The sequence below is a fragment of the Microtus oregoni genome, unplaced genomic scaffold, assembly GCF_018167655.1.
Source record: "Microtus oregoni isolate MIOR12 unplaced genomic scaffold, Mior012 000000F_ref0000247, whole genome shotgun sequence".
Classification (NCBI taxonomy): domain Eukaryota; kingdom Metazoa; phylum Chordata; class Mammalia; order Rodentia; family Cricetidae; genus Microtus; species Microtus oregoni.
In genome coordinates this window covers 15150937-15168305 of record NW_024543059.1, presented here as the reverse complement: position 1 = coordinate 15168305, position 17369 = coordinate 15150937, and the positions used below count along the sequence as shown (strand labels likewise).

The 17369-nt window shown below is 55.0% G+C and overlaps 1 protein-coding gene across 4 annotated transcripts; it reads right to left on the bottom strand.

The window, feature by feature from the left end:
- Positions 1-860: 860 nt before the first annotated feature.
- Furin (furin, paired basic amino acid cleaving enzyme) lies at positions 861-17066 on the bottom strand. Of its 4 annotated transcripts, none has more exons than XM_041648998.1 (16): positions 17046-17066; positions 10077-10411; positions 9594-9692; positions 9389-9484; positions 8832-8960; positions 8653-8729; positions 7886-7974; positions 7250-7422; positions 4926-5138; positions 4460-4560; positions 4250-4353; positions 4047-4164; positions 3763-3942; positions 3355-3479; positions 3153-3263; positions 861-2942 (listed from the first exon to the last, which is right to left on the bottom strand). In XM_041648998.1, exons 2-16 carry the CDS (start codon positions 10251-10253, stop codon positions 2350-2352), a joined length of 2385 nt encoding a protein of 794 aa, XP_041504932.1. In that variant the 5' UTR covers positions 10254-10411; positions 17046-17066; the 3' UTR covers positions 861-2349. The 4 variants fall into 4 exon arrangements, with proteins under 4 accessions (XP_041504932.1, XP_041504906.1, XP_041504922.1 ...); XM_041648972.1 differs by lacking the exon at positions 17046-17066 and adding an exon at positions 14120-14402; XM_041648988.1 differs by lacking the exon at positions 17046-17066 and adding an exon at positions 13723-13920.
- Between the last annotated feature and the right edge of the window lie 303 nt (positions 17067-17369).

Here is a 17369-nt window from a genome sequence, read left to right as displayed (position 1 = left end):
CACCCTTGTAAGAGTCTATGTAGTCCTGGCTGTCCTGGAACTCAATATGTAGGCCAGGCTGGATTCAAACTCAGATCCATCTGCCTCTGCCTCCCAAACTGGGATTAAAGGTGTGCACTACCACACCCAGCTCCATTTCTGGGCAGAAACGGGGTTATCTGACTTTTGGATTAGAACTCACTTTTAGGGGAAGCCAGGGCTTAACCTGTAACCATGGGAGAACACCGCTTACTGGCTGGCTCGGATTGCTTTCATATACACCCTTGGCCAGGGGTAACCCCCCTCCCCCCCAGTATGCCAGATCTTTTCCACATCAGCCATTAAGAAAATGCTCCCCAGACTTGCCCAGAGGCCAATCTGATGAAAGGCAATTTCTCAACTGAAGCTTTTCTACGCAGATCAAACTAGCTTGTGTTACATCCCCTGGCCTCCCTTCCCCCAGCCCCCCACCCCCACTTCCGCCTGGCTGCACACATGCAACACACACACACACACACTAACAAGCAGACACACACAACACTAACAAGCACACACACAAGCACGTGCACACCCACTAACAAGCACACACACAAGCATGCACACACTAACAAGCACGCAAGTCGTCTTGGCTCACTCAGACTCCCCTTAGACCTCAGCTCTGTAGCTGGTGCCCAGGTGACTTCACTTGGCCCACCCTCTAGGCCTTGCCTAGGAAGCTGGCACACCTGCTCAGCACAGGACGCCCCAGCCCCCTGGAAACATTTCAGCTTTCTGCAGTCAAGGCACCACTGAGCCAAACTGGCCCCCAGTTCCCACCTGTCCCCAGCTGAGCCCAGTGAAGAGTCCTGGGAAGAGCAAGAGAAGCACACCAGAGACCAGGCTTGGTTTGCATAGTCTGCACGTTTAATCACTTTAAAACCTCTAACATTATCTTGTGTCCATTAAATAGAACCAACAATGCCAGGCCTGTTTAAATTACAAGGAAAAAAAATCACTGTGTACCAACCCAGTATCTTACAAAACCAGCCGGGATGGCCATGAGGGGTGGGCAGAAGGGGCACCCCTGGGCAGGTAGGCTGGGTACCAGAGGAAAAGCTAGGGAAAAGAAAAAGGGGGTCCCAGGTGGGAGGGGACTGATTGTCCTAATGGGAGGGGTGCAAAAGGCACATCAGAAGAGAGGGCTTGGGGGGCATCATAGGCTATGCTTTCTCCACCAGGGCACAGTGTTAGAAAGGGCTTGGTGCCGCCACCTGCCCACCCCTGGCACTGGAGAGCCAGCGACCCATAAGCCCTTGGCACAACCCCATTTGAAACACAGATGTCAGTCTACCCCCCTTACCATAACCCACTTTCCTAGAGCCCACCTGGCCAGCCTGCCTCTTCACGGCACGGGGCTTAGTTATTCCCTACTCCTCAGCAATATGCTGCAGGCCCCTCTACCTCAGGGCTGGGCAGCCATGGGAAAGGCAGGGTGGGCATGGGTGTGAGGAGGTCAATGGTCCAGCTGCTACCCCCATTAAAAATACAAAAACAAAAATCAGCATCTAAAGTGAAATAATCACAAAGTGAAAATATATCCTCAAACAGCTCCTGAGATCCCCACAGGGGAAAGCAGCATCGGGTGGGAGGCGGGAGGGGCCGGCTAGGCCACCGTCCCTTCCCATCACCCACCCAAGGGGCTCCGGTACTGTGAGTGCCCAGCCCAGGCAGCCCCGGGCTCAGAAAACAGGGCCCTGGCAGGGGGGGGGGGAAGGTGTCATCGACAGGATGTCAAGACACCAGCGTAAGGCCCCCAGAGCTTTAGTTTGGCCCGTGCCTGCCCAGCTCGGCCTGGAGTGCAGAGGCAGGCTGAGGGCATGTAAGGGTGGGCACGGTGGAGCTGGACAGCGCCTGCTTTGCTTTGGTCCCTTCCTACAACTGCAGCGGCTGTGGAGGCTCACCCATGAGCTTGAGGGTCAGGGGATGCAAAAGCCCTTGGAGAGGTGGCCGCCGTCTTCAGTACCTCCTGGCCGGCCTCCCTGTTGCCTGGATGGGGACCATTATTGCTTTCTGAGGGGCAGGAACGGGTAGGGCTGCAGCGATCAGGACCCCGAGAAAGGCCGCCCCTCTTCACTCCACAGAACTCCAGCTGGGCCTTGGAAGCTGCCCTAAAGATTTTACTCCTTCTCCACGTGGAGGGGTGGGAGGGGGTGAGGCTCCTGGGTCCCCACCTCAGGCAAACAGGTAGGCCCAAGGGTGGGGTAGGAAGCAGTGTCTGCCCCTCTTACCTCCCAACTAGGGTCCAAACCCAGTCCCAAGATAAAAAAATACTTTGGTGAATTAAAAAGTGCCCGAGGAAGGGATCAATTTGATGGGGTGGGAGTGGGCTCGTCAAAGGGCGCTCTGGTCTTTTATAAAGGCGGTCCTCTCGCCCCGGCCCTCATCCTCTTCTGAGTCAGACGGGCACTCCTCCTGCCAGGCTTCTGGGGGCAGCCCCTTGTAGGAAACGAGGCCGCGGTCCATGGTGTACACCTTCACTCCCCGGAAGCTTAAGCCAGAGCGCAGCTGCAAGACCAGGAAGACGGTACCGAAGACCAGCACGATGAAAACGCAGCTGAGGCCGGCCACCACCTCAGGCAAATGAGAGGGGAGCAGCCCAGCCTGCAGCCGGGGCTCCACCTCCACCTCTGGGTGCAGTGCGGGAGGCTGCTGCTGAGGCCGAGACTCTCGGCTGCTCTGGCTTTGCCGGGAGCAGGTTTGCTCCACAGGGTCCAGGGAGGCATGGCTGGGGCAGCTGAGGCAGTCTGTGGGAGCTGGGCCCTGGCATGTGGCACATGAGGTGTGACAGGGGGTGCAGACGCTGGCACGGATGATCTCCACATCATTCTCAGTGCTGTAGTGTGTATCGAGGACTTGGGGTGTGAAGCCTGGTGGGCACTGCTGGACACAGCTTTTCTGGTGCAATGAGAAGCCTTCCTCGCACACTGCCAGCACAAGAGAGGATGGGGAGCATTAGTCAAGGGCATTGCAGCCTCTAAGCCACTGAGCTCTCTACCCGAGGTCCAGCCACAGTGGACCTACTGTCCCCAGGAGCCTTTTTTCTTTAGCTGCTAGACCATCACTGTCCCCTCTGACTCCACCATTCCAATCCCATCCCCGCAACCTTCCCAGCCGTAACCACATCCACTACTGACCCACGCAGGCCTGGCTGGAGGTGAGGGTTTTGCAGCCGCTGCTTTCAGGAGGTGTAGCGAGCCCCTCAGGAGCTGTGCCATATAGTACGAGCGTAAACTTGGTCAGCGTCCCTATTCCCGGGTTCATAAGAGAAGGATCAAGGGCGTGGGCACCGTGTCAACAGCCTAGAGCCCAGCAGCCCCCCACCCCCACTCTCCATACCATAGTTGTTGGCTTCGCTGGTGTTTTCAATCTCTAGGACCCATTCGCCAGAGGGGTCCTCATCCCAGGAATGAGTTGTCATGAAAGCCCAGTCATTAAACCCATCAGCGGAGTAGTCATGGGGTCTGGAGGAAGAGAGTTCCATGTAGCCCACGATATATGGGACATACGCTATTCGTCCCTCACAGACTGGAAATGTTTTCTAGGAAGGCTATTTCCCAGATGCTCTTAACCAGGGGGCACACACAACTGGCATGAAAAATGGGTCTCAGGCAAGGATTCCCGTGATGGGGGAGTCCCAGAGGACATGGCTGTCCCTCGCCCAAGTGTCCCTGATGCTTGCTGGAGTCTTGGAGATAAAGTGACAAGGATCTGGAAGCGAGAGTGCAAAGGGGACATGGTGAGCACCTGGCAGCCAGTAAGGTGGAGCGGGTGCCCATGGGGCTGACAAGGTGGATGGCCAGGTCACCACGGCGGTTGTAAGACAGGGTGAGCCGTGCCTGAGCATGTTCCAGCCGGGTGATGTGGTTGGGCTCGCCCAGGCACGCCGTCACAGACTTGCGCACCTCTAGCCGTTTGCCAATGTCCCTACGCAGAAAGCACGTGAGTCAGCAGGACAGGAGTGGCCAGCAGGCGCCCCAGAACTCTCAGGCCGATTTGCTGCCCCCCCACATTCAGGGCCCAGTTTTTACTTGGGTTCCACCAAGATGTCAATGATGCACTTCCGCTGGGGGGCCACTGTTGTCCAGTTCTGAGCCAGGGCCACCATGGCACCTGCATCCAACAGCCCGTAGCCATACGAATGGCTCACTGCAGAGACAGAGAAGGGTCAAGAGGGAAGCAGGAGTGCCCCATCCTACCTCAGAGTCTAAACCTCTGGGTCACCATCCCTCACCTTTCCGGCCCACACCGTTGGTGGCCCAATCATTAGCATTGAGGTGGGCTGGCTTTGAGGTCTGCACCACCAGGTGCTGCATGTCCCGCCAGGTGAGGTTCTTACTGAAAAGAAGAGAAAGTCTAAGGGTCAGGCTTTCTGGAACATAGCAGGAGAAAACAGCTCCTTTACAGAGAGCGCTGCGGGGACAGGTGCTGCTTGTCCACTTACTTGGCCTCCAGGGTGAGAGCAATGATGCCAGCTGCCAACGGGGCAGAAGCTGAGGTGCCCGTGTGAGATTCTGTGCACTTCTGCCTCAAATCAGTTGTCACCTGCCAGAGGACAATGGTGTTGAAACCATGATGGATGTTGGGGGGAGTAAAGGAGCCACCTGCCTGTCCTGCCAAGAGTAATCGGTACCCCAGAAGTCAAGACACTTGGATCCCAGCTTCTACCTTGCTAACATGCATAGCCCCTTCTCTCAAGGATTAAGGTGGATCAATCAGAGGTTGGAGGAAAGCAGGTTTTCAGGGAGACTGTACTTCTTTTGCAGCCCTCAAGATTCTACGAGGGACTCCAGCTCTCAGCACACATTCCACAAGGCCACACAGGGATGAGAGCAGATGAGATCTAATGGGGCCCCAAGCAGAGAACAAGAAGCCTTCTGACCCAGTTCCCAAGCCTGGGGAAGACTTACAATCTGCTTCTCATTCTGGTTGCCACTGCTGTAGGTGGTGGCCAGCGTGGAGGAGCAGGCCTCACTGTACCAGGGCACGTTGCCAAACTGCGTGGCGCTGCTGATGGACAAGGTGTAGATGCTGTTGGTGTAGCCGTCACAGTTGCAGCTGTCATGCTCCCGGCCCCCGTTCCCCGAGGCCCAGACGAAGATGGAGCCCAACCCCCCGCGACCCTGTGAACAAAGCAGGTCAAGGTTACTCAAGATGGGGCATGAGTTGGGGGGGTGGATAAGGGATACAGAGGTGAGTAGGAAGATGCTGCAGCAGCCTGAGAAGATGGGAGCCCCATCTCTGGGGTCTCAGCTCACTTCTTGGATCCACCTAAAGATCCCTATGAAGTATGTATGTACACTTAGGCTTGGGCATCAAATCAAAGCAGCCTAGGTTCAGAGTGGTATGGTCCCCACAGGACGGGGTAATGGATGCTCTCTCTCTCTCTCAAACAATTATTATATGATATGTGCTGTGGCTGTGCATGCCATGGTGCCCATGTGGTGGTCAGAGAACAACTATGCGGAGCTGGTTCTCTCCTTCCACATGTATATGGGCACCGGGGCTTTAACTCAGTCATCCAGCTGTGTGCAGATGCTGTACCTGCCAACATCTCTCTTAGACCCTGTCACGTATTATCTGTGGTGATGCTGAGATCAAACCCATGGTCTCAGGACGGGATGCAGCTCCACAGCAGAGGACCTGCCTAAAATATGTAATGTCTATGCTCAATATAACACTGCAATCTTTGCCCCAATTAAAAAAAAGTCAGGGGGGCTGGAGAGATGGCTCAGAGGTTAAGAGCATTGCCTGCTCTTCCAAAGGTCCTGAGTTCAATTCCCAGCAACCACATGGTGGCTCACAGCCATCTGTAATGGGGTCTGGTGCCCTCTTCTGGGCTGCAGGCATACACACAGACAGAATATTGTATACATAATAAATAAATAAATAAATAAATATATTAAAAAAAAAAAGTCAGGGCTGGAGAATTAGCTCAGCAGTTAAGGGAACCTGTTGCTCTTGAGAATCAAACCTGGGTTTGATTCTCAGCACTCATGGTGGCTCACAGCCATCCATAATCCCAGTTTCAGGGACTTCAACAGGTGAGCATGCGGTGTACATACATGCAAACCATTAAAACATTTATACTTATAAAATAAAAATAAAATTAAAAAAATCAGGACCTTGGCCAGGCAGTAGTTGCACACGCCTTTAATCCCAGCACTCGGGAGGCAGAGGCAGGCGAATCCCTGTGAGTTTGAGGCCAGCCTGGTCTACAAGAGTCAGTTCCAGGGCAGCTAGGACTGTTACACAGGGAAACCTAGTCTTGAAAAAAAAAAAAAACCCAAAAATCAGAACCTTATTCAAATGTCACTTATTCACTGTCAGTCTCCAACTCCTTAATATTTTAATAACATTTAGTTTTAAAATTTTTTAATGTGCATGTATGTCTATATAAGGTTGCCAGATCCCTAGGGAACTGGAATTACAGACAGTTGTGAGCTGCCACATGGGTGCTGGGAATTGAATTCTGGTCCTCTGGAAGAGCAGCCAGTGCTCTTGACTGCTAAGCCATTTCTCCAGTCCATAAAATTTATGATTTTTTATGAGTGTTTTGCCTCTATGTATGTACATGTAGTATAAGTGTGTCTGGTGCTCTAAGAGGCCAGAAGAGGGCACCAGATCCCTGGAACTGGAGTTACTGATAGCTGTGAGCCACCATGTGGGTTCTGAGAACCATTTGCAGGTTCTCTACAAGAGCAGCCAGTGCTCTTAACCACTGGAACATTTCTCTGGCTTCTATAACATTTCATTTTACCACTTTTGTCAATATTAAAATTAAACACAAAAGCCAGGAGGCATGGTGGTGCACACCTGTAATTTCAACGTCAGGAAGCTGAAGCAGCAGAGTCATGAGTTCGAGGCTAGCCTGGGTTAAAAGGTTACATGGCAACCTTGACCCTAGGACAGTCAAAACCACATAGGAAGACCTTGTCTCAAAAACAAGGGCCAAGAAGTGGTGGCTCATGCCTTTAATCTCAGTACTTGGTGGCAAAGGCAAGTGGATCTCTGTGAGTGCAAGGTCAGCCTGGTCTACAAAGGGAGTTCCACCACAGCCAAGGCTGTTACATGGTGAAACCCTGCTTGGAAAACCGAAAGATAAAGAGAAAGAAAGAAAGAGAGAAAGAAAGAAAAAAACAGTATCTAAAATAGAAAACAAGGAAGAGAACAAATGTAAAAGATAGAATTAGCCAGCCTGATTTCCAGGGCTGGCATTGAACCCCCACTTCACCTGGCTAACTCCCCGAAAGAAGGCCTCTTCAGCGAGACGGGCTGGCCCATCCACGGTTTTGCCATCGTCTTCAGGGCCCCAGCTGGCGCTGTAGATGTGGATGTGGTTGGGGTTCAAGCCCAGCGAACGAGCCTCTACTGCATCAGTCACCTCGCCATCCAACATGCGCACCCCTGGCCGCAGAGGGGGTGGGAAAAGGGATGCCGCGTGGGTCCAGCTGCCAGGGGCACCCGTAGGCACAGGCCCAGCCTGAACCCCAGGGAGGAGCAAGAAAGAGGAGAGGCCAGTGCTGGGAAACCCAAGGCCCATCAGTTGTCTGCCACTGCCTTTCACAGCCACGACCCGAAGAGGACAGAGGATGTGACCTTCTCCCCAAGACTACACACTCTTCACTAGGAAGAGCCTGGGGCCTCAGAGGAGCAAGGGATCCAAGGTTGTGCTGAGTAAGGGAGACGCTGGCACCGGCTCTCCTATGCTACCAGCACTGGGGTTCCAGCTTTTCCGATTGCTAAGGACCTCCCACAGACTAGCATGCTGCCTGAAGATCTATTGTGGAAGATGGCCATGGGCAGAGAAAACTTCCAAAGAGGTCCCTACTATCTTCAATGTGGACCCAGGGCCAAGGCTAATACCCACCTCCAATTCGGGCGTTGTAAGCCACACCCACACCACAGACACCGTTGTTGGCCACTGCTGCCACTTCACCTGCACACCGAGTGCCGTGCCTGCCAGGGTCGAGAGCACAGCATTAGTGCGGTGGATAGAGTGTAGCAGATCGAGCTTGAGGAGTGGAAGGATCAGGAAGGACCTTGAGCCACATCCACCATCCCTCGCGTGTGCACAGCACTTCCCCTGTGGGGCCTGTAGTCCTCTTTGGTCCGATCAAAACCTCCCTTGGATCTGGGTGCGGAGGATCTGAGTTTGAGTCCAGCCTGGTCTGCAGAGCAAGTTCCGGGACAGTGAGGGCTACATATGGAAACCATGTCTCAAAAGACCAAAACTAAAACTCCCTTGGGTGACTGGGACTAAAAACAAAGACTTGGTTGTGGGGTTGTTTTAGAGTTTTACTGTGTAGCCCTGGCTGTTCTGGAACTCACTCTGTAGATCAGGCTGGCCTAGAACTCACAGAGATCCATCTGCCTCTGCCTCCCCAATGATGGAATTAGAGGCTGCGCCACTACCAACCCTGGTTGTTATTGCATAGCCACTACGCACCTGGCTAGCTTGGAACTCACTATGTAGACCAGACCTCAAATTCACAGCATCTGCCAACATCTCCTTCTCAAGTGCTGGTTAAATTAAAAGAATATGCCACCATGCCCAGAGAGACTTCAGTTTTTAGGTGGGACATGTGACATCAGACTCACCCTAGAGGCCCAGAGGCCAGGACTCTCACTCCTCACCTGTTGTCATTCATCTGTGTGTACCGCGGCTGAGGGTCAGGGTCCTGGTCATTGACATCAAAACTGGCTCCAGGATCCTGTAAGAACAGGCCGTCATCAGGAGCTGCTAACCACAGCGATGACAGAACAGGCCCTAGAGGCCCCTGCCCAGGGGTCACAACCACTCGTCCACTCCTCACATAATTGCCTGCCAAGTCAGGGTGATTCTTCTCGATGCCGTCGTCCAGGATGGAGACCACAATGCCGTGACCTGTGAAGCCCTGTGCCCAGGCTTCCTTCACATTCAGGTCTCGCTGAGTGACACCAGACTGCAGAGACAACCAGTCCATCACCAGAAATATTTGGTTGTTAACTCAGAGAACCCGTTCCAACCTCAAACCTCGATCTTAAAATGCCGCCACTGCTTTCTACAGGGCACACAGACTCCGGGAAGGCAGGACGGGCTAGAGCAGTGGTTCTCAACCTGTAGGTCATGACCCCTCGCAACCCTCTAGCTCCGAATTATTTACATTATGATTCATAACAGTAGCAAAACTGCAGCCATGAAGTAGCAATGAAATAATTTTATGGGTGGGGTCACCACAACATGAGGAGCTGCAGCAACGGGAAGGTTGAGACCCAGTGGGCTAGAGGCAGAGAAAAGGGGGGAAGAATCAGAAGCCCCAGAGTGAGCCTCATCCACGCACAGCCCCTCCCAGTGGTGGGGAGAAGACTAGAACCCAGGAAGGCAGCATACCAGGTACCACTGCTGGGGGAACTTGGGGTCTGTGGGCTCCTGATACACGTCCCTCTTGGTCCTTCGCTTTACGACCTGCTGCTCCAGCCACTTTACCTGGGAATGAAGTAGATAAGTAGATAAGTGTGTGTGGGGGGGGTGCGAAGTGTTGTGGGCGCTCAGAACAGAAGGGGATGGGAGCCAGAAGGGCCAGGGCCACACTTACTTGAGGCTCCCTCTGTAGCCGGCTGTGCCGCGGGCGGTGAGGCGACAGGGACCGCTTTGTCACTGCTCTGTGCCTGAAGTGGTAATAGTCACCGAAGATCTGTAATAAAGCAGCGAGACTGAGATGGGCCTTCCATCTGGCAGTCCCTGGGGGAGGAAGAAAGGGGGTGGACGAGGCTGCTGGGGAGCTCACAAAGACAAGTGGTGTGGGGGGGCATCTGTTCGCTGCTAGGACCCACGATGACAGGCAAGGGATAGAGAAGGACACCCCTCATTTAGATGTGCTGGGTTTTCTAAGCAACCTATGATAAAAGCCCACTAACAGAGCAATGCCACAGATCCCATCCCAGTCACTCAGAACCTGCCTCTTGTTCAGATGCCCTGGAAGACAAACTGCTTTATGGTGCAAAAGCCCCTGCCCTCACCCTCCTCACCACGTGGCAATGTCCTGAAGTTATACCAATAGGCCAGGTAAGAAACCTACCTGGCCCAGGTTGTGGAACCCATGCTTCCGTGCCAGGCTGTCAGCCACAGCTGGGCCTCCAGAGATATGCACAGCCCAAGTGTTGGTGAAGACCTTTTGGCCACGAGCATCAGCTGCTAGCAGGACCAAGGCTCCTGCTGCTGCTACCACCCATAGCAACCAGGGCCTCAGCTCCATGGGGGGGCAGATGACTGGGACCCCGGAGCTCCTGTCTCCCTGGCCTGGTCACAGGGCCTCGGCTGCCACGTGCCTCCTCACTGCCGGGGGCCCGGAGCTGACTGGTGGGGGCATGGGGCCGAGATGGGCAGGGCTGGAGGGCAGGATGAGAGCCGGCTCTGAGGGAACAAGAAAGGACGCTGCGTCAGTCCGTTCTCATCACACGCTAATACCGTTTTCCTGCCTTCAATGCGTAGGCTAACAGGCGTTTCAGGGGAGGTGGATAAAACAAACACCTGAGGGGTTGGGAAGATGGCTCAGGAAGGACATTCACTGCTTCCCCAGTGTGAGGACCAGAGTTTAGAGTCCCAGGACCCACATAACAAAGTAGGCTTGGCAGCCTGCACTGGGAGCAGGGAGAGACACCAGGATCCCTGGGGCTTGTTGGCTGGCCAACCTATCCAAATCACAAGCTTCAGGCTTGGGAAGAGAGCAGGCCTCAAAACAAAAAACAAACAAACAAACAAAAAACAGTGGTCAGGGCTGGCTCTGTGGTAAGAGCACTCATAGCTCCCAAGAACCAGGCTGGTCCCAGCACCTATAGTGCATGGGTCACAACTGCTTATAATTGCAGCTCCAAGGGATCCAACATCCCCAGCTTCACCAGACACAAACCCCTGAAATGTCTCTGCAAGAATCCAGCTCCTACCCCTACGGGTCAGCCAAACAGACACACGGACCCAACATCTCCCTTCACAAGCCTTTCTCCATTAAGAATACAAGCAGGGCTTGAGTCATTCAAAATAAAAAACAAACAACATCCAAAGAAAGAAAGATACATTATAAAATGGCATGTACACAGGATTCCATTTTGTTTTCTTAAAAAACTATAGATGCATGTTTATACAAAACCAAAACAAAATCTGGAAGGACACCCACTGCAATGCTAACAATGGTTCCCTGGAGATGGTGAGAATCTGAGCAGGAACTGTTACTTCTTGTCTTTGTGTGATCGTATGTTCTCACACCTAGCTATATTTTATAAAAAGAATAACATGCTAGCTCTTTAAAAAACGTACAGGGTCTACCCAGCTCATTAGGGTATCCCGGTTCAGCGAAAACGGTTAGCTATAGGAGTTCTTTGAAAACAGAGTCCCTGCAAGGAAAGAGTGGGCGACTTAAGTTGGAGGGGGGGGGGGTCTGGGAAACCATGCTCTGAGCACAAGGGATTCCTGAGGCTTCACCTCCCTCTAGGACTAAGATGACAGCCATCTTTAGAGGCAGGGCTCAGAGCTGCCCCCTTGCTTGTTCCTGACCCACCACCTTTTGTAATCTGAGCTAGGCAGTCAGGGCAAACACTGGCTGCTGAGCCAGGAGCACCAAGGTGAGGCTGAATCAATAGTCCTGAGTGTTGTTTTTCCTCCTTCAGCAAACAGACAGCAGGACCTCTCTACCAGGGGCCACATAACTGTCCCCAGAAAGGGCCCCCAGCTAACCACAAGCCAAGCTCCTGGGATAGGTGGAAGCTAGGGCAGGCTCCAGTAGGCTGCTGGGGGTATCCTGTCTCAGGGCCAAGTGTTTGCATCTGCCCAAGGTTCCTGATGCCCCCCCCCCCCCCAACTCCAGAGTCCCAGCCCCAGAGGTGGCCATTCATTCAGATGGTGATGTGAATGTTACCTCAGCGGAGCAGGACAGATCTGCTCGCCACCGGATTCTCAGGGAGCTACAACAGGCCTCCCTAACTGCTGCTGTCTCACCCTACGGGCTGAGGGGACTCCACACACAATTCCTGGAGTATTTTCAGTTTACACCAAAATAACCTGACAGCTGATGGCAGGAGACATCCACAATGCAGAATCCATGCCCGAAGGGCAGAGTCCAAAGGGCTCCCAAGACATGCCTGGGAGTTCCAGTTCCCTGTCCCCTTGGGAGATAAAGCCACTATTTATGGCTAATCAGAGGCTCCAGTGCTAAGGGGTACAGGGACCCCAAGCCCTCATTTAAGAAGATGTGGGGCTTAGAGGAAAGGCCTGCTCTCCTGTGACATCTAAACCTCTTGGGATTAGTAGACACCAGGCAGACTCCCGGCCCAAAGTTGGGAGACCTGCCTACAGCTTCTGAATTCCGGCAGGGTCTGTCTGGGTCTAGCCCAGGTTCTGGCAAACCATAGATGGAGCCACAACTGCGTGGTGATAGAGGTGATTAACCAACTATTTAATTACCTTGCAGCAGTCCACGAGCAAGCACCCACGCTTCAGGCACAACTGAACAAGATGGGAATCTCCCCACCCCTAAGAAAGGTGATCTGCCTCCCTCCACCAAGTGTCCTCACCTACGGCAAGGGTAGGCGATGGACAGACAGCAGACATCAGACAGCCATTCCTCAACATCTGACATAGAGGACCCCCAACACACACACACACACACACACACACACACACACACACACGCCGAGAACAATGAATGAACAGGCTTCTCCCCACCCCCATCCCAGACTCTGACTCACCCTCTGAGTCCCGGTTGTCTCAAACCAGGAGGCTGGATATATTTCTAGCTTCTCTGGGTCAGTTCTGCCCAGCACTCAGCTCTGGGGCCCGGCTACAGACTGAGCCTTGTCGCTGTCCCTAGCTGTTTTCTTGGGCAAAGTCTTTCTCTCCCTCCCTAGAACCTGCCAACAGAGACAGCCCAGGTATCAGAACTGCACCAACCACCAGGTGTGGCTGTTGTTTCCTGGGGCCTGGAGACCTGGCTGGGACAGCAGCACAGAGCAAGTCACAGAAGACTGTCGGGAAACCCGGTCAGGTCTCTTTCTAGCAGAGACCCCAAGGCAGGTCTGTTACCGGCACACATACACTCCCATGGAATTCTAACTCCTAGTCCTGGCTCAACTACTGTTCCTTGTGTGATCTTACACAAGTCATTTCCTCTTTCTGGGCCTCAGTTTCCTTGATGGTTAAAACTATTAAAAGCCAGCGGCTTTAAAACTTTTTTTTTTTTTTAACGAAAAGCCAACGAATCTTCTTAAAAATGTAAATTTTAGATAGAAGCCTAATATAGGAAACAAACAAACACCGAATCTGCTCAGCCACTCTCCTTCGCTGTGCCCACACCTGGCCAGCAGCCACAGGCCCTCCCTGGGCCACATCACCTGCATCGCCTTGGTACTTCCCAAGTCAAAGAGAACCCCAGCGCTCCAGAGGGATGAAAGTCGCCTTCCCCCAGGCGCCAAGGACCAGAGGCGGTGGGGAAAGTAGGCACTGACCAGACCAGCGTCTGCCGTCAGACCTGTCTGGCAAGCAGGCCGCCCCTCGTCCAAGCCACCCGACGGGGGCAGCAGGGGCCTCCGCCAAGGCCTCGGCAGGAGGCAAACCCAGACCTCCCCGAGCCGGCCTGCGCGCGCCCGTCCGCCGATCCCGCCCGCCGATCCCGCCCCCGGCTGCTCCGGCCGCACAGGTGTGCGGTCCTCCGCCCGAAGACCCCGTGTCCCTACCAGGAGCGCGTCCCGCGGGGTGGGGGGGCACAGGCCCGAGCCGCCGGGGCTCCGGAGGTCGGCGGGGCAGGCGTGAGCACCCAGCGCCCTCGGAATGCTCTGCCCGGCCCGCCCCAGCAGGGGCCCCGCCGGCGTTTCCTGAGGTCAGAGGGCTCGCCCCGGCCCCAGCGGAAAAGTACCGGCGCGGGCCCCAAGCCCCGCGCTCAGGTGGGCTGCGCTGCTCCCGTCCTCCCACCGCGGCGGCCGGGAACCCGCGGCCAGAGACCGGCGGCCGGCGAGGCCCGGGGCTGCGCCGCCCGGTTCCGCGTTCCCTCCCCCGCTCCCCACGCCAGCTCCGGGCCCGGCTCCCCGGCGCGCCGCCTTCCCGGCCCCGGGGCCGCGCGCCCTTGCCGCTTACCCTAGGGAGCCCAGGCGGGGAAACTTTTCCGGGCGAGCGCCGGCCGCGGCTGCTCGGCAGCCCTCGGCCGAGCGCGGAGCCCGGCGGCGGGGGCCTGGCTCGGGCGGTCCCCGCGCCCGGCAGCGGCGTCACGGCGCGCAGGCGGGGAGGCGCGACGGCGCGGCCTCGGCCCGGCCGGCGACCAGGGCAAGGCTCGGCCTGGGCTCGGGCGCGGGCGGGGGCAGCGGCCCGGCCGCGGCGGCGCGGCTTGTTTACTCGGGCCGCTGTCACGGCGGCGGCGGCGGCGGCGGCGGCCCCGGCTCCTCCTCCTCCTCCTCCTCGCCGCGCCCCTCCCCCTCGCGGCGCCACCTCCGCGCTCCGCGGCCGCCGCCGGCCCGGCCCGCTCGGCGCCCGTGCTGGGCGAGCGTTCCGAGCGCCCCACGCGGCGGGCCCCGCGGCCTTTAGGGCGCCCTGGCTGCGGCTGCCGGCGGGGCGGGTAGGAGCGCGGCCCCTCCGTCCGCGCCGGGCTCGGCTCTCGGCCCCGCGAACTCCCCGGCAGGCGGTCTCAGAGACGCCGGCGGGATGGCGAGGGAAGGGGCCGGGAGTCGTGGGAAGCCCAGGCTGGCCCTGCCTTCCCCGCGGTCCCGGCTCCAGAGCCCTGAGTTTGGGGGACAGTCCTGGGATGGCGGACCTGGGGCAACTCCACTCCCTCACTGGTCGGACCTCACGGCGGCGGTAGGGCAGCCCTCGCGCCTCCTGCTAGAGGAGGCAGACTTTTATTTGCTTCTGTAGAGACAGGTGGATAAACAGAAATAGCCCACCCCCTTTTATGTTTGGTCTTCCCCCCCCCCGCCCCCTGCAACAACGGAGAGCCAGGCACTGGGCCAATCAGTTCACATTATCTTCTCCTTATGTACATTCTTTAATCCACATAATCCGTTCAGGCTGATTTAATAACCCCACTTTACAGATAAGGAAACTGAGGCACACAAAGTTTAAATAATTTTCCTTAAATCACACAACTTAGCAGGCCTCGGATTTGGCAGTGCTTCACGCCAAGCTACTTAGAATATACCAGCCAGAACCCTTCCCTCCCTGGGTTCCTGCCCTAGAAAACGGCTGTGCTACTTGGCCGAGGTCGACATTCTGCTGGAGCTGAGAAAGAAGAGGGGAAACAGGGCCAAGAACTTCCCAGGCTGGGTTGTTCCAAGGTCGTCAGCAGCCTCTGCCCAAACCCTTCTCGCTGTCTGTGAGATAACCTGGCTACAAAATGCTATCCCTTCCTCTCCTTGAGGGTCTTTTAACACGGGTAAAGCCGCTGAGTGCTCCTCAGGGCTAGGCACTATCCTAAACCGGCTCCATGTGGTTTGGCTTAACCCGAACCGCAAACCCCATGAAGTTCACACAGCAGTTGTTTAGGGATCTTTTCTGCATCCTAGACTGTTCTTCTGAGGATGGGGTTTAGACCCAGGAAGGTTAAATATGCCAAGGGGCCAGGAGTGGGTAGCACTTGCCTTGTAATCCCAGAACTGGGGAGGCAGAGGCAGGATTAAGACTGCATACTAACACTTTGTCTCAAAATCCCCCGAAATATGTGTGTGTGTGTGTGTGTATATATATATATATATATATTTCTAAAGTCATTCATGTGGCAAATCATCCAGCAAAGTTGAGTTCCAATCCCTGTGGCACTATTTTGCATTATGACAACCTTAAGTTCCCAGAGCCTCAGTTTACCCTTCTGTAAATGTGTATGCAGTTAATGGAGTCTGTTATAATTTGAGCACCCTTAAAAACACTACCAACACAGGGTCCTCAAGGCCAGGAGATTAGTCTGTCCGTCCTTCTGGCTCCTCCCAGACTTCTCTTAGAAGGAGCTGGGAACTATGGGGGCCATTATGGGGGCGCCCCTACCAGCACAGCCCATGCACAGTTGGGAAGAACAATACTCCTGTGGTGAGACTGAGGCCGGAAGTGAGTCAGAGTTTTTCCTCGGGCTGTGAGCAACAGCACCCATTTAGGGGAAACAGGGACAGGGTTGGCCCTATCTAGCAGGGGAGTCCCCCCCAGTGCCCCTCCTGATTGTCCTGTGACCTAAAAAAAGGTCACCCCAGAATGAAAGCCTCTGTGGTTCTGCCCATCCTTGGAGGTTGGGCCCAGAGGCATCTCGGTGATCTTCCTCGCTGATGCTGCCTGGCTGAACAGAATCTATACAGGCACCTCACTGAGGGAGAGGGATACGTGGAGGGACCCAGCGGGTTGAGCAGCTGCCCGGCTTAACCCACAGCCGCTTCCACTCTGTTCCTCTCCAGTTTGGAAGTTCACAAAGATTGCATTCGCAACAATTCCGCTGGCCAGATCTGGAAGTCTTTCTCGGGCTAGTGAGCGGCAGAAGGCCTCACCTCGGTGAAATAATTTCTGTCTGTAGTTCTGTTCTCCTACTCACCTTCTCCCTATTGACCTGCAACCTAAGCTGCCTCTGACACTCAACTCCTGACGAGTCCCCCACGGTGACACTTATCTGTTTTACAGAATCCCTAGGACCTGAAGTGACTGGAGTCTAGAGATGGGAGAAGCGGGGCCCTCTGGAGGGCTGGAAGTAAGAGGAAGGGGCCACTCTCTCTTTATCCTTAGATAAAGTTGAGCCATAATTAACCACAGAGTGCTAAAATCCATCCAGTCCCTTTGTCCCCTTGGGGAACTGCGGGAGTCTCCACCTCTCAAACCTTCCCCACCCTGAGGCACCCAGAAGCCTTCAATAGCAGTCACCCTTGGTTTAAGTCACAATACACGCAGCCTGTGTGTATAAAGGGTGCTTCCTGTCCCTGGAGGGATGGGACAGCTTTTTGCTTGCGTCCTTTTTTTCTCTTACCTGAACCTCCATAGCTCCTATAATACAATAGCAAAAGCTTCAAGTCATGCAAAACTGAGTAAAGCATTGCCATACTTCACCGTCTAGCTCCAGAGAACCCACGACGATCCATCCTGCTGGTCCCTTCGGCTTCCCTGTTGGCTGCTGGTGCCCCGGTGAGGCTCCTGTCACGCCAGGCAGTAACTTTCCAGTTCCGGCTAAACCACTTTGGGAAAAAACCCTTTATATGACAGGCCAATTGGTGTCTGTAGGTGGGGGGAGGAGCCTCCAACTAGAAGTGATGCGGCAGTGACATATCTTGTCACGTTGGAACCGGATCCCAACATGACTAGCCTTTCTCATTTTCTCGTTTATTGGGGTGGGTCTGCACTTACCTTTTCCCGCTGGCTCCTCTCCATC

Bases quoted from the DNA above. Each gene is read 5' to 3' on its own strand.
- Furin (XM_041648998.1), bottom strand. From the start codon at position 10,253: ATGGAGCTGAGGCCCTGGTTGCTATGGGTGGTAGCAGCAGCAGGAGCC. The intron at 7,423-7,885 runs GTGGGTATTAGC...CTCTGCGGCCAG, and splicing joins TTACAACGCCCGAATTGGAG to GGGTGCGCATGTTGGATGGC. The intron at 3,480-3,762 runs GTGCTCACCATG...CTCTTCCTCCAG, and splicing joins TCCACCTTACTGGCTGCCAG to ACCCCATGACTACTCCGCTG.